Source organism: Giraffa tippelskirchi, chromosome 4, assembly GCF_054371585.1.
Source record: "Giraffa tippelskirchi isolate mGirTip1 chromosome 4, T2T-mGirTip1v1.2.pri, whole genome shotgun sequence".
Taxonomy (NCBI): Eukaryota; Metazoa; Chordata; class Mammalia; order Artiodactyla; family Giraffidae; genus Giraffa; species Giraffa tippelskirchi.
Genome location: NC_137278.1, coordinates 101,006,245 through 101,020,622, shown reverse-complemented (window position 1 = coordinate 101,020,622; position 14,378 = coordinate 101,006,245). Strand labels below are relative to the sequence as shown.

The 14,378-nt window shown below is 42.9% G+C and overlaps 1 protein-coding gene and 1 long non-coding RNA gene across 3 annotated transcripts in view; one reads left to right on the top strand and one right to left on the bottom strand.

The window, feature by feature from the left end:
- Nucleotides 1-14,378, top strand: part of LOC145503985 (uncharacterized) — a 38,299-nt gene that overhangs the window by 20,127 nt on the left and 3,794 nt on the right. The window contains exon 2 of the long non-coding RNA XR_014051977.1: nucleotides 12,439-12,953. This is a non-coding gene — a long non-coding RNA (uncharacterized LOC145503985). The remainder of the gene's footprint in view (nucleotides 1-12,438; nucleotides 12,954-14,378) is intronic.
- MERTK (MER proto-oncogene, tyrosine kinase) overlaps nucleotides 12,968-14,378 on the bottom strand; it is a 139,217-nt gene continuing 137,806 nt past the window's right edge. For both annotated transcript variants that reach the window (XM_081484885.1, XM_081484882.1), the window contains one exon: nucleotides 12,968-14,015. In XM_081484885.1, the coding sequence (XP_081341011.1) occupies nucleotides 13,502-14,015 (514 nt within the window). In that variant the 3' untranslated portion in view covers nucleotides 12,968-13,501. The remainder of the gene's footprint in view (nucleotides 14,016-14,378) is intronic.

Below are 14,378 nucleotides of genomic sequence, written 5' to 3'. Positions count from 1 at the left end.
AAATGGGACCTAATTAAACTTAAAAGCTTTTGCACAACAAAGGAAACTCTAAGCAAGGTGAAAAGACAGCCTTCAGAATGGGAGAAAATAATAGCAAATGAAGCAATGGACAAAGAATTAATCTCAAAAATATAGAAAAATATAGAAGCAACTCCTGCAGCTCAATTCCAGAAAAATAAACGACCCAATCAAAAAGTGGGCCAAAGAACTCAAGAGACATTTCTCCAAAGAAGACATACAGATGGCTAACAAACACATGAAAAGATGCTCAACATCACTCATTATTAGAGAAATGCAAATCAAAACCACAATGAGGTACCATTTCACGCCCGTCAGAATGGCTGCTATCCAAAAGTCTACAAGCAATACATGCTGGAGAGGGTGTGGAGAAAAGGGAACCCTCTTACACTGTTGGTGGGAATGCAAACTAGTACAGCCACTATGGAGAACAGTGTAGAGATTCCTTAAAAAACTGGAAACAGAACTGCCATATGGCCCAGCAATCCCACTGCTGGGCATACACACCAAGGAAACCAGACTTGAAAGAGACACGTGTACCCCAACGTTCATCGCAGCACTGTTTATAATAGCCAAGACATGGAAGCAACCTAGATGTCCATCAGCAGACAAATGGATAAGGAACCTGTGGTACATACACACAATGGAATATTACTCAGCCATTACAAAGAATGCATTTGAATCAGTTCTAATGAGGCGGATGAAACTGGAGCCTATTATACAGAGTTAAGTAAGCCAGAAAGAAAAACACCAGTACAGCATACTAACGAATATATATGGAATTTGAAAGATGGTAATGATAACCTTATATGCAAGACAGAAAAAGAGACACAGATGCATAGAACAGCCTTATGGACTCTGTCGGGGAATGTGAGGGTGGGACGATCTGAGAGAATAGCATTGAAACATGTATATTATCATATGTGAAACAGAATGCATTCCAGGTTTGATGCATGAGACAAATGTTCAGGGCTGGTGCAGTGGGATGACCCAGAGGGATGGGACGGGAAGGGATGTTGGAGGGGGTTCAGGATGGGAAACACATGTAAACCCATGGCTGATTCATGTCAATGTATGGCAAAAACCACTACAGTATGGTAAAGTAATTAGCCTCCAACTAAAATAAATTAATTAATTAAAAAATAAAAAATAAAAAAAAATAAAAGACACTTGCTCCTTGGAAGAAAATCTATGACTAACCTAGAAAAGAAGAAAGAAATTAGTCGCTCAGTTGTGTCTGACTCTTTGTGACCCCATGGACTGTAACCCACCAGGTTCCTCTATCCATGGAATTTTCCAGGCAAGAATGACCAACCTAGACAGCATATTAAAAAGCAGAGACATTACTTTGCCAGCAGAGGTCCGCCTAGTCAAAGCTATGGTTTTTCCAGTAGTTATGTATGGATGTGAGAGTTGGACTATAAAGAAAGCTGAGCACTGAAGAATTGATGCTTTTGAACTTTGGTGTTGGAGAAGACGCTTGAGAGTCCCTTGGACTGCAAGGAAATCCAACTAGTCCATCCTAAAGGAGATCAGTCCTGAATATTCCTTGGGAGGACTAATACTGAAGCTCAAACTCCAATACTTTGGCCACCTGATGCAAAGAACTGACTCATTTGAAAAGACCCTGATGCTGGGAAAGATTGAAGGCGGGAGGAGAAGGGGATGACAGAGGATGAGATGGTTGGATGACATCACTGAATTGATGGACATGAGTTTGAGCAAGCTCTGAGAGTTGGTGATAGACAGGGAAGCCTGGCGTGCTAAGTCCATGGGGTCGCAAAGAATCGGAAATGACTGAGGGACTGAACTGAACTGCGACTTAATTCAGAAAGAATCATCAGTTGGATTCTAAAATTAAAAGTTTGATAAGAAAGTATCTGTCACAAAATGTTTATTAATTATAAAGGGAAAAATAGTAATTTTATAGTAGAGAAACCTGGCAGACAACACCTTAATGATCAAAGTTAACATCACAACGAGTGGGACAAATTGACTTCTTATGTCTCATGACATGATGCCCTGAAAAGAAACAGCATCACTTCTGTAGCTTTCCTGCCAGAAATGCATTACCTGAATCAAATCATGAGGAAACCTCAGATAAGCTCAAAATGAACATTCTACAAAGCAACTAAGTAGATTGAATTTCTAACTGCTCCTTTTCACAAGAAACTTGTATATCATATATTTTTCTATTCTGTCTAAATTGTATTGTTTACTAATGCTTCTAACTGTTTGCTAATACAGACTTCCCTGGTGGCTCACTGGTGAAGAATCCACCTGCCAATGCAGGAGACGTGGGTTCGATTCCTGGGTCAGGAAGATCCCCTGGAGGAGGAAATGGCAACCTACTCCAGTAATCTTGCCTGGGAAATCCCTTGGACAGAGGAGCCTGGTGGGCTACAGTTCATGGGGTCGCTAAACAGTCGGACACAACTTAGTGACTAAAACAATAAGAACAACAAACACTTCATACATACCCCTTGTTATACAACCATCAAAATTCAAGAGCACTAGTAGAACACTAGCCAGTTCTCTCCAGTAGGTAACACTAGCAGATTGAAGATATTTTATATAAAACACTGTCTAAATGGCTTTTTAATCCAGAGTTTTTATCTTCCAACTTCAACTGATGATGCTATATACATACATACATATATATATATATATATATATATATATATATATATATATATATAATTTAAATCATTAAAACCTTGGGAATTCCCTGGTGGTGCTGTGGTTAGACTCTGCACTTTCAATGCTGGGAGCCTGGTCAGAGAACTAAGACCCTGCAAGCCTAAAGGCCAAAAAAAAAAAACTGTATCAGTTATATAAATAAATAAATCATTAAAACTTTAATCAGTCAACAAACGTTATGTGCCTTGCTGCTAAGTCACTTCAGTCGTGTCCGACTCTACGACCCCATAGACGGCAGCCCACCAGGGTCCGCTGTCCCTGGGATTCTCCAGGCAAGAATACTGGAGTGGGTTGCCATTTCCTTCTCCACTGTATGAAAGGGAAAAGTAAAAGTGAAGTAGCTCAGTCGTGTCCGACTCTTAGCGACCCCATGGACTGTGGCCTACCAGGCTCCTCCGTCCATGGGATTTTCCAGGCAAGAGTACTGGAGTGGGGTGCCATTGCCTTCTCCGTTACTCAATGCTAATTATCACACATTTGTACAGATTGCTGGTAATGGACATAATAGGGATTTTACATTATTAAAGAACAAATGGTATTTAGGTCTTTTTTCTTTTTGCATTTCTATTATAACATAGTTTCCAAGAAAGATTATAACTAACATCATTGACTTAAGCAAATCAAGTAAAATTGGTACTTTCTACCTCCAAGCACTGCCTGGATAAGTATACGGAGATCTACCAAGTGTAGTTCCATCACTGTGAGGAAATGATCCTGGAAGGAGTCAATAATACAATGTAATACAAGGTGAAGGCTTCCCTGGTGGCTCAGTTGGTAAAGAATCCACCTGCAGTAGGGGAGACCGCCTATAATACAGGAGACATGGGTTCAATCCCTGGGTCAGAAAGCTCCACTGGAGAGGAAAATGGCAACCTGGGAATCCTGGGAAATGCCTGGGAAATCCCATGGACAGAAGAGCTTGGCGGGCTACAGTCCATGGGGTCTCAAGAGTAGGACACTACTGAGCAACTGTACCGCCAATACAAGGTAAAGCCCTGAAGTGTGGATATCATGAGTGTATTGAGGGGATTTGCTTACTTTTTTTCAAGAGCTTTTATTTCTTAGAGATTTCTTTAGCATTCCCCCAGAAGTGAGGCAGGAAATAGATGAGCCCCAGGCTGAACAAGCTGGAGCTTGTTCTCTGTGGACAGATACTCCAAGATTAAGAGGAGAGAAGCTAAGCCCTGCCCAGATAAGAGACCACATATTTCCGTCTCCAAGTCAAGGAAACCTTCCTGACTGTACATGCACAGCAAGGCTCCTTGGAGGTCAAAAATGGAGTGATGTCAACCTACCTTTAGGCCTCTTCTCTAGAATCCATCTTGGCTAAGAGATGCATGTGCACACATGGGAGGACCCTGAGAGAAACCAAGTACAGATTCAGAAGCAAGCAAAGTGAGATGACTGACCAAAGGAGACCTGGAAGCAACGCCCCCATATAAGTGATTCAAACTACCATGAGGGCACAACTCTGTCTCTGTGCCCACCTGTGTGTTTATCCACACGTACCCCTTTTCCTCCTAATAAACTCTTTACTTATTTCACTACTTTCCTTTTCTTTGTGGAAATTCATTTCCTGCAAAGCCATATGCGCCAGAGGCTTGTCACTGACCGCTGGTCTAGTGGCTAGGATTCGGCGCTCTTACTGTCACAGCCTGACTTCAATCTCTGGCCAGGAGCTGAAATCGTGCTTCAAGCCACTGCAGACTGAGGCCATGCAAGATCAAAATCAGATCCTGAGATAAGGATTTAGGTGGCAGTAGTTCATTTGAGAGGTGCAGCAAACACCAGGAGGGGAATGTCATGGTCTGAATTGTAACCACCCCCCATTCATATATTAAAGTCTTAACCTCCAATACCTCAGAATGCAACTATATATGGAGACAGGGCCTTTAAAGAGATAATTAAGGTAAAAATGAAGTAACACAGGTGAACCCAGGGCTTCCCTGGTGGCTTAGTGGTAAAGAATTCACCTGCCAATGCCGGAGAGGCAAGAGACATCAGTTTGATCTCTGGGTTGGGAAGATCCCCTGGAGGAGGGAATGGCAACCCACTCCAGAATTCTTGCCTAGAGAATCCCATGGCCAGAGGAGCCTGGAGGGCTATAATCCTTGGGGTCACAAAGAGTCAGACATAATTTGGCGACTGAAGAACAATTCCAGTATGACTGGGTCTGTGTAAGAAGAAGAGATTAGGACATAGATACACACAGGACAAAGACCGTGTGAAAACATAGGGAGAAGACGGCCATTTACAAGCTGAGGAAAGAGGCCTCAGAAGAAACCAAACCGGCCAGCACCGTGATCTCTGACCCCTTGATTGAAGCCTAGGAAAATAAATTTCTGTTATTTAAGTGACCCTGCCTGTGGTGCTTTGTTTTGACTGCCCTAACAAACTGATACAGGGAGTGAGGAAATGTGACAGGGAAGGAAAATATAGGGGGAGTTATCAAGTCAGCATCTTTGTAGGCAAGAGGAGTGTATCCCACAGGGAGACTTGAGGGAAAGTGTGAGGCACATGCCTCAGAGTCAGCTCACAAGGGATGAGAGAGCTGGGATACTTATTTTTTATTTATTTCTGGCTGGGCCAGATCTCCATGGCTGCAGAGGCTTTTCTCTAGTAGCAGTGAGCAGGGCCTGCTCTCTCACTGGGCTGCACAGGCTTCAGCATTTGCAGCACGTGGGCTCAGCAGTGTGGCTCCCAGGCTCTAGAGTGCCGGTTCAGTAGTTCTGATGCATGGCCTTAGTTGCTCCATGGCATGTGGGATCCTCCTGGAGCAGGGATTGAACCCATGTCTCCTGCATTGGCAGGCAGATGCTTTATCACTGAACTACCAGAGAAGCCCAAGCTGGAATATTTATTTAGTCATACCTGTTAGTCCTTGGTTGAAGGCACCAATTACACTGTCAATTCCAGACTGCTATGAGTGGGTATTTATTTATTTGGCTGTGTCAGGTTTTGGTTGTGGCTTGCAGGCTTAGTTCCTTGACCAGGGATTGAACCCACATCCTCTTCATTGGAAGCTGGATTCCCAACCACTGGACCAGAGAAGTCCCCATTGTAAGACTTTTAATATTATATTTTAAATCATTTAACAGAAGCTATTATAAGTTAAGCATATCTACTATAAACCTTAAAGAACAAAAACAAAGTTATAGCTAACAATCTATAGGAGATAAAACAAAATCATAAAAAAATTGATTATTCCAAAAGAAGGCAGAAAAAGTAAATAAAGCGAATTAGAACAGGTAAAATAGAAAACACATAGCAAGCTGACTGACTGAAACCCAAGTGTATCAATAATCATGCTTCAGTTCAGTTGCTCAGTTTTGTCCGACTCTTTGCGACCCCATGGACTGCAGCACGCCAGGCCTCCCTGTCCATCACCAACTCCCGGAGCTTACTCAAACACATGTTCATTGAGTCAGTGACACCATCCAACCATCTCATCCTCTGTCGTCCCCTTCTCCTCCTGCCCCTAATCTTTCCCATCATCAGAGTCTTTTCAAATGAGTCAGTTCTTCACATCAGGTAGCCAAAGTATTGGAGTTTCAGCTTCAGCATCAGTCCTTCCAGTGAATATTCAGGAATGATTTCCTTTAGGATCGTCTGGTTGGATCTCCTTGCTGTTCAGGGGACTCTCAAGAGTATTCTCCAACACCAAAAGGATCAATTCTTCAATGCTCAGCTTTTTTTTATAGTCCAACTTTCACATCCATACATGATTTATCTACCGTACATGTTTATCTGCCCTAATTAAAAGGCAGCAGTTAAAAAAACACATGGTTTTTAAAAAACCATCAGATGGTTAAAAAAACAGTATCCAATTGTATTCTACTTACAAGAAAGGCACTTTATATATAAAGACACAAGTAGGTTAAAATTGAAAGAATGAAAAATTATATGACCCGCTGACAGGACAGAGGAAAGCTGGAGTGACTATATTAACATCAGACAAAGTAGATTTCACAGCAGAGACTATTATAAGAGATATAGCAAGTCATTTCATAATAATAAAGAGGTCATTTCATTAGAAAGGCATAACAATCCTATACATTTATGTTCTGTTAACAGAGCTTAAGACAAATGAAGGGAAAACTAATAGGAAATAGAGAAAAATCCACAGTTATAGTTGGAGATTTCAATAATCTTCCCTGAATAATTGACAGAAATAAAACAAAATAATCTGTCAGGATATAATTGACTGGAACAATACAATCAATCAACTTGACCTGATTAATCTTAATAGAACATTTCACTCTGAAACAAGAGAGTACACATTCTTTTCAAGTCCACACAATCATTTACCAAGACAGACCATACTTTGGTAAAATGTTCATACTGGTGAATTTAGGAAGGTGGGTACATGAGTTCTATTATAGGGGAGGAAAAACTTAACTTTTTTTCTCTATGGACCTAGGTTCTTATCTGGGACCCTGCAAATCAGACTGATGAAATGTTAACAAGAGAAAATCAGTTTATTAACACACGTATTACGAATATACATAGGAAAACTCTGTGATGAGTAACTAAAGGGATGATTGGTACCTGGGATTTACACAGCATTTTAATAAAGAACAATAAATTTGTAGGGAAGTGACAAAATAGAGGGAAAGGGGTTTTATGTTTCCAAGAGTGGCAAACACAGAAGGTAAATATTTGGGGGAAGGTAAAGGAGTAAGTTTCGGTTATGCAGGTCCATTTCAGAGCCGACTTTCTGTCTTCTTTGTAGTCATAAAACTTGCCCTGGAAAGGAGATTTATGGAAATCCACATATTCCAGAGGTTTCTGCTGTTAGTCAGATAAGGGAAGCTTGAGAAGGCTTCTTTCTGCATCTGTTGATTCTCACTTAAAATTATCCTTAGAGACACAGATGTAGAGAACAGACACGAAGGGTGGAAAGGGAGACGGTGGGAGGCTGGGGCTGACATATATACACTGCTCTGTATAAAACAGTTAACTAATGAGAACCTGCTGTATAGGACAAAGAACTCTACCTAATGCTCTGTGGCAACCTGAATGGGGAGGAAATCGAGAGTAGAGGGGATATATGTATAGCTGATTCACTTTGCTGTACAGCAGAATATAATACAACATTGTAGAGCAACTATACTCCAATAAGATTTTTTTTAAAGATAAAAGATAATTGGAAAAAAAGTTATCCTTATGCCAAAGTGTCATATTCTAATTTCCTACATTATATTAATATGTATAATTTTCTATACATTTAAACTATCTTAATTTAAAACATTGTAAAAACTGCAAGTTTTGTTTAATTTCTTGAGTGGTTAAGCAAAAATGAATAATCATGGGCTGATCATTTTGAGGAGTCCTTAAGAACTTCCTTTTTACCAGTCCATAGTTCACCAAGATAGAGATAAAAGAAGATTTGAAATATCTCGTAGAGCAAAGTTCTAAAACTTAAAAAAATTTTATTGATATATAACTTATATACCATAAAATTCACACACTGTAAGTTAAAATTCAATGGTTTTTAGTAAATTTTACATGAAAATATTCTAAAGTAGTGATCTTTGGGCCACAATTTCCAAAAATAATTATTTTGTTAAAATACAAATAAATTAGGTAATTTGGGCATGCTAAAGTTAAATAGTATTGGCAGTTTTACTTCTGTCCTTAGAGGTTTAAAAGGGAGAAAATAAAATCTACATTTTTATGTAGATTTGTACATAGAAACACCAGTCGTGACTGAAATGTTTATTAAAGAAAGCAAAACTTCCTGTTTTCCCATTTGTCATTCAAAGTACCTAAATGTCTTTAGAGAAGTTAAGTTGCTGTTGTAGCTGGTTTATTTTCAGATGATTTATTTTCCCACTGATTCATCAGAAGTTCCAACTTGCTTTTGTCATTGACACGGAGAAGTTACAAAGGTCTTTACTTTCGTGAGTCAGGACAAGTCTGGCCAGCATCGGCCTGATTTTTAAGATAAGAGCTCTGGTCTGGCCATTTCCTAAGCGGAAATCTGCTTGGTCTGGGGGACTGGGAGGCAGAGGGAAGGTCTCTCCATCCCTAGAGGGCACTCTGAGAACTTAGGTCCTTAAATCCTGTTGATCAAGCCACCACTGCTGGCCATCACCCATATATGGAAAGAGAATAGTCAGCGAGGCTCAAATAACTATAAACTCCTGGGGGAGACCAATAGGAATGATATCTGGGCATCAGATATGGTTCTTATACGGATGTGTAGGGAGTCACTTGCCTCTGGGGCATAAGGGCCCATCTCCTGCTCTCTGCCAATGTCCCCACTGCGTGCATCACTGGCACAGATTAAGTCCTTTTCTGAGTTACTTTGTGTCAACTACAAATTGGCACTTGCCATCTACCTCCGAAAGGATAAAAATCATGCGCTGCTGCAGCTGCTGACCTTCAACACCCACTGCAAAAGTTCAATACATACTTGATTGCATGTATTCTCCCTTTGCCAGAATCACATATATACTGATCTTCCCCCTGCTTCTTTGGAGCATTTCCTCAGAGTTATCTGAGGTGCTGTCTCCTGGGCTATAGTTCTCATCTTGCCCCAAATAACACTTAATTTGTAACTCTCACATAGTGCATTTTTTTTTAAGTCGATTTGCATTATATTGGAGGCAGTTGGTAACATAATCAGGGACAATGTTTCTACTGTGACACATGCTGAGCTAGCACTGCATAAGGAATGGAATGGAGAGAAGGCTCTAATTGGGAAAAACCTTGATAATGAGTATAAAGTCCTTTCAAAGACCTTGCCACCTCCCTTTCCTACACAACCACCCAAGGGGTTGTAGGAGAAGGCGGCACTATCTTTACTGCACACGGATGGACACTTGGCCTCCAAGAGAACAAAGTGACCTGCTCGAGATGACTGGAGGAAGGCTCGCAGGACTGGTTGCTGTCTGGCCCTTGCTGCTGGCTGCATGGCTGACTCATAATGCCCTAATCCTTACTTCTCCTTTCTACTTAGAAAGATGAGAAAAAGGAGTGGAGCGGGAGTTGGCAGAAAAGCAAAGGATAAAGAAAAGAAGAAAGAAAGGGGAGAGGTGGGAAGAGAGAGAAAGAAGGAAGAAAGGGAGGAAAAAACAGTTCCCCAGGCAGAGTTAGTCTCAACCTGAAAGTCAAGAGCATTTGAGGTATTTGTTGATTTTGCTCGCGCTCCCCAGCTGGGTCCCAGCCCAGCTGAAGGGAATGACCCAACTTGTTTCTCCCTGTTTTCTCTTCCCCAGTTTTTTTTTTCTTTGCTCCTAAGAGCCACTTACATAAGCAATCTGAGTTTATACAAAACAGAACTTGAAAGGCTATTTTCAGTTCATGATCAGAAGACTGGACAACACTTTGTCAGGGATCAGGTCCTCTGAAAGTTAGAGCTTTCAGATATTCCAATGTGGCCGAGTGAGGAATGCAGTGGTTCCGACTGTTTCAGGTAGGGGACTACAAGTGTCAACAACAAGGGTTGTTGTTTAGTCGCTAAGTCATGTCTGACTCTTTGCAACCCCATGGACTGAAGCCCTCCAGGCTCCTCTGTTCATGGGATCTCCGAGGCAAGAATACTGGAGTGGATTGCCATTCCCTGCTCCAGGGGATCTTCCCACCCCAGGGTTCAAACCCACATCTCCTGCGCTGGCAGGTGGATTCTTCACCACTGAGCCACCTGGGAAGTCCCCTGATCAAGAGTAGTCCGGCTCTATTCTCCTCTTGAGAAAAGGAGGTGGTGAGAGGTGTCCTGCCATCACGTCCCATTTACCCAAGGCCCTGGTGCATCGCTGTGGGGTTGGGTGAAGTTAATTTCTCTGCCATGTCTCAGGAGAAGCTGGAAACCATGGCTTTCTCTCTATAGCAGAACTGACCCTGGCTTCCCAGACCGTCTCAGGCCACACGGCATGTACTGAGCACACTGGACAGGATTTGGGGGGGCCGAGGGCCTTTGATGACTTATTCATTATATATTTGTTTACATAATATAATTAGAAATATAAAACACAAAGCATGTTACTTTAGATATGTCACATTAAATGTGTATGAAACTCCCAAGTACATTTTCAAGTTGCTTACTTTATCTTACAGATTCGAACAAATCTTTTTTTTTGGCCATGTGGCTTTTGTGGATCTTAGTTCCCTGACCAGGGATTGAACTCATGCCCCCTGCAGTGGACGTGCAGAGTCCTCACCACTGGACCTCCAGGGAAGTTGCTATGAACATACCTTTATAACTTGGGTTTTTTTGCTTGAACTAGTCAGTTGGTTCATGATCAAGACTTTCTTTCTTTCTCTTTTTTAAAAAATAGATTTCCCCAAAGCGTGTTTCAGTTACTTTTAAAATCCCTATTGTATGGAAAGGACGTTCTCAATAGTCATTGCCAACAGGAAACTTTATTTGCACAAGCAAACAATACAAAGTAGGTGATATAAAATCTTTTATTGATTTTCAAATAACCATTCAAAAATTTCCAACAGTTAGAAATTATCTTGATAGGTTCTAACAGCTTTTTGTTTTTTTTCCTTTCACTGACAAAATGTGGTGCTGGCATTTCTCATAACAATGCAGATTCCTTTCCATCCCCCAGAACTTTCTGGTCTGGAGCATTTCACAGTAACAATAGAATCAGCTGACCCTGGAGACTGGGGCACCTGGGCTGGCAGCTGGGATGAGGACCCAGGCTAGGAGGGCCACATGCTGATCTCTGCAGGCTGCAGTGGCTGGGGGGAAGCCATTCACCAGTGAAACAGGTCTGAGGGTGCCACAGGGCTGGGCCCGCCTGGCTGCCATGGGCGCTGGAAAGATCAACACTGAAACCCACCACATCAGTTGACTGCTTTACTAGCAGAGTAAGTTAACCTTCTCTTGCCTCATCTGCCCATGTGTGAAATGGAGATAATAGTAGTACCTATCTGGTCTTCCCTGGTGGCTCAGTAATAAAGAAGCCTCCTGCCAATGCAGGAGACGCAGGTTCAATCCCTCGATCAGAAAGATCCCCTGTAGAAGGAAACAGCAACCCACTCCAGTATTCTTGCCTGGTAAATTCCATGGACAGAGGAGCCTAGTGAGCTCAGAAGGGTCGGTCAGAACTGAGCAACTAAACAACAAACAATGCCTGGTAGGGTTACTATGAAGATTAAATGACTGCTGGGCCTGGCCACATAGTAAGTGCTATCCATGTGTTTGTTACCCTGGAGGAGGGCATGGCAACCCACTCCAGTATTCTTGCTTGGAGAATAGCATGGACAGAGGAGTCTGGTGGGCTACAGACCATAGGGTCGAAAAGAGTCAGACACAACTGAAGTGACTTAGCATGCATGCATGCCTGTGTTTGTTAAAGTTAAAAGATCAAGAAGCTCTGGAACACACTCCCCAGATCACATGCTTGAGCCAGCCCGAATCGGATTCCTTGGTTCTGAATTCTGGCTCCCGCCCTCTCCAGACACGGGCCATAGAAGACCCTCAACCTTTCCAGCCTCAGTTTACCAGCCCACATGTGATGATGGCACTGGTACCCATGTTAGTGATGTACAGATTAATGTAATTTTCATAAAGTGCTTGAGACATAACAACTGCTCAACCAGCAATGACTGTTATGACCCAGCGGAGCTGGGATGTGAACTGAGGGGTCCTGAGCTCTAAGCTTGTTTCCTGTCCACTGCCCACATCTCCCTCCCATGAGTTATGCATTCCCACAGAAAACTGCTTTACCTCTTGGACTCATCTATGATTTTCTTTTTTTTCAGCTGAGCTGCATGGCAAGTGGGATCATAGTGTCCTGCCCGGGGATGGAACCTGTGTCCTCTGGACCACCAGAGAAGTCCCTTTTATGATTTATTTTACATCTTTCCACTCAGATTGCATGTTTCAACCCTCTAATATCTTTTGTTTTTCATCTTTGGGCTCTCTGGAGTGGTTTTTCCATGTCTTTGTTTTGGCTGCACCGGGTCTTTGTTGCAGTGCATGGGCTCTAGAGCTCGAAGGCTCAGTAGCTGCCATGCACAGGCCTCTTGAGTTACACTACTCAGGCTCAGCTGCCCTGAGGCATGTGGGATCTTAATTCCCTGATCAGGGATTAAACCCACATTCTCTGCATTGGAAGGTGGATTTTTAACCACTGGACCACCACTGAAGTCTCTTCCATATCTTTAAGAAACAATGTCAAGAGTGGTCAGAGCAACTGCGTCAAGGGCCAGGCATCAAGAGAACTCCTTTGCAAAGGCACTGAGGCAGCCAGTGACCATATCCTCCCAAGTCTCAAGTAAGTACCACACATTCTTCCTCATTCATATTTTATTAGGAAGCCAGATCAGAGAATTCATTAGTTATAAAACTTTAAACATGAATCACTCTTATCAAATACATGATTCAGGTGGGAACACCAGATTTTTCTTAAGACCAGAAGCAATGGCAAATAGGGCATTTCATTTTACAAATATTTAATAGTCATGAAAAAGACAAAAACTTTTTTAAAAAAACCAACTTTGTGCCAATGTTAACATCCAGGAACTGCCGTAGAGATGAGGCTGTTAGGGCTTAAATGTTATGATCTGCTAGAAAAGTGACATGATATAAGTCATCTTTTATTAAAATAGAATATCTTTGTGTCTTTCCACCATATACATATAGATACTATCTCTTTAAATAAATATATATTATGTACTTTAAACAATGATGACTTACTTGACAACATTCACGTGGTGCTTTCTGGCTGGGGCATTTACTTGTTAAGGAAGACAAATACAAAAAAACATCAAGGGTCTTCAAAGGAGGAATTTTCAGGGTTTGGGAGCAGTGTCTCAGCTCTCCTCACATGAGGAGTTCTAAGCCTTCCAAGGAGTCATCGGCAAATAAAAGTTCATCTGGCCCTGAGGTCCCCAAGGGCAATGTGCTGTACTGGGACCAAGAGACCCCATTCCTTACCAGCATGTCCTCCGGTAAAACCCGGTTCTTTCCCGCTGTTACTGTGGCGGGGGGAGCCGGAGCTGGCTCTTCCCATCCCTCATTGCCCCCATTCAGGATGTACCGTTCCTCCTGAGGTCTGTGCTCATGAACTTCCGCGGTGACCACACTGATGGTGGCGCTGGGCGTGCAGGAAGCAGTGATGGAGTCGGGATCGATGCTGAAGTCCAGCTGAGCCAGTGCCAAGCCCTCAGCCCGGCCCTCCCCACTCTCTGGAAACTGCGTGTTGACATAAAGGGTATCAGCTTCTTCCCCAACCGCAGGCAGACTCTCTGAGAGCTTTTCTAGCTGCAGCCTCAGCACTGAAAAGGTGGGGCGGTCCAGGGGCTCAACTCTCCAGCACGAGTGCATGATTTCATACCTGGAAGTGAAGAAGAGGGCGTGACCTCCCCAGTGCATCACCCAGAGCCCATGTGCCAAGCATCCAGTTGTCCCACTCAGGAAAGAATGGAGGGACTTGGGGATGGAGGTGAGAGTCAGGGTCAGTGCCCTGGCTCCACACTCACCATCCTTCCAGGCCCTGGGCAGCTCGAGGAATGAAGCTGAGAGGTGGGTTGGGGTGACAGGTGTGTGCACAATGAGGGCAGTGCTATGACAGCAACAGGTGAGCCCAGGGCTGGGACAGCCCCTGATGTGGTGGCTGCAGCTTCGGCATGTGTGGGCTGCTGCATCCTGGCCATCTGCTGCTGCTCCATGAAGCAGACACGGACGGCCATTCACAGAC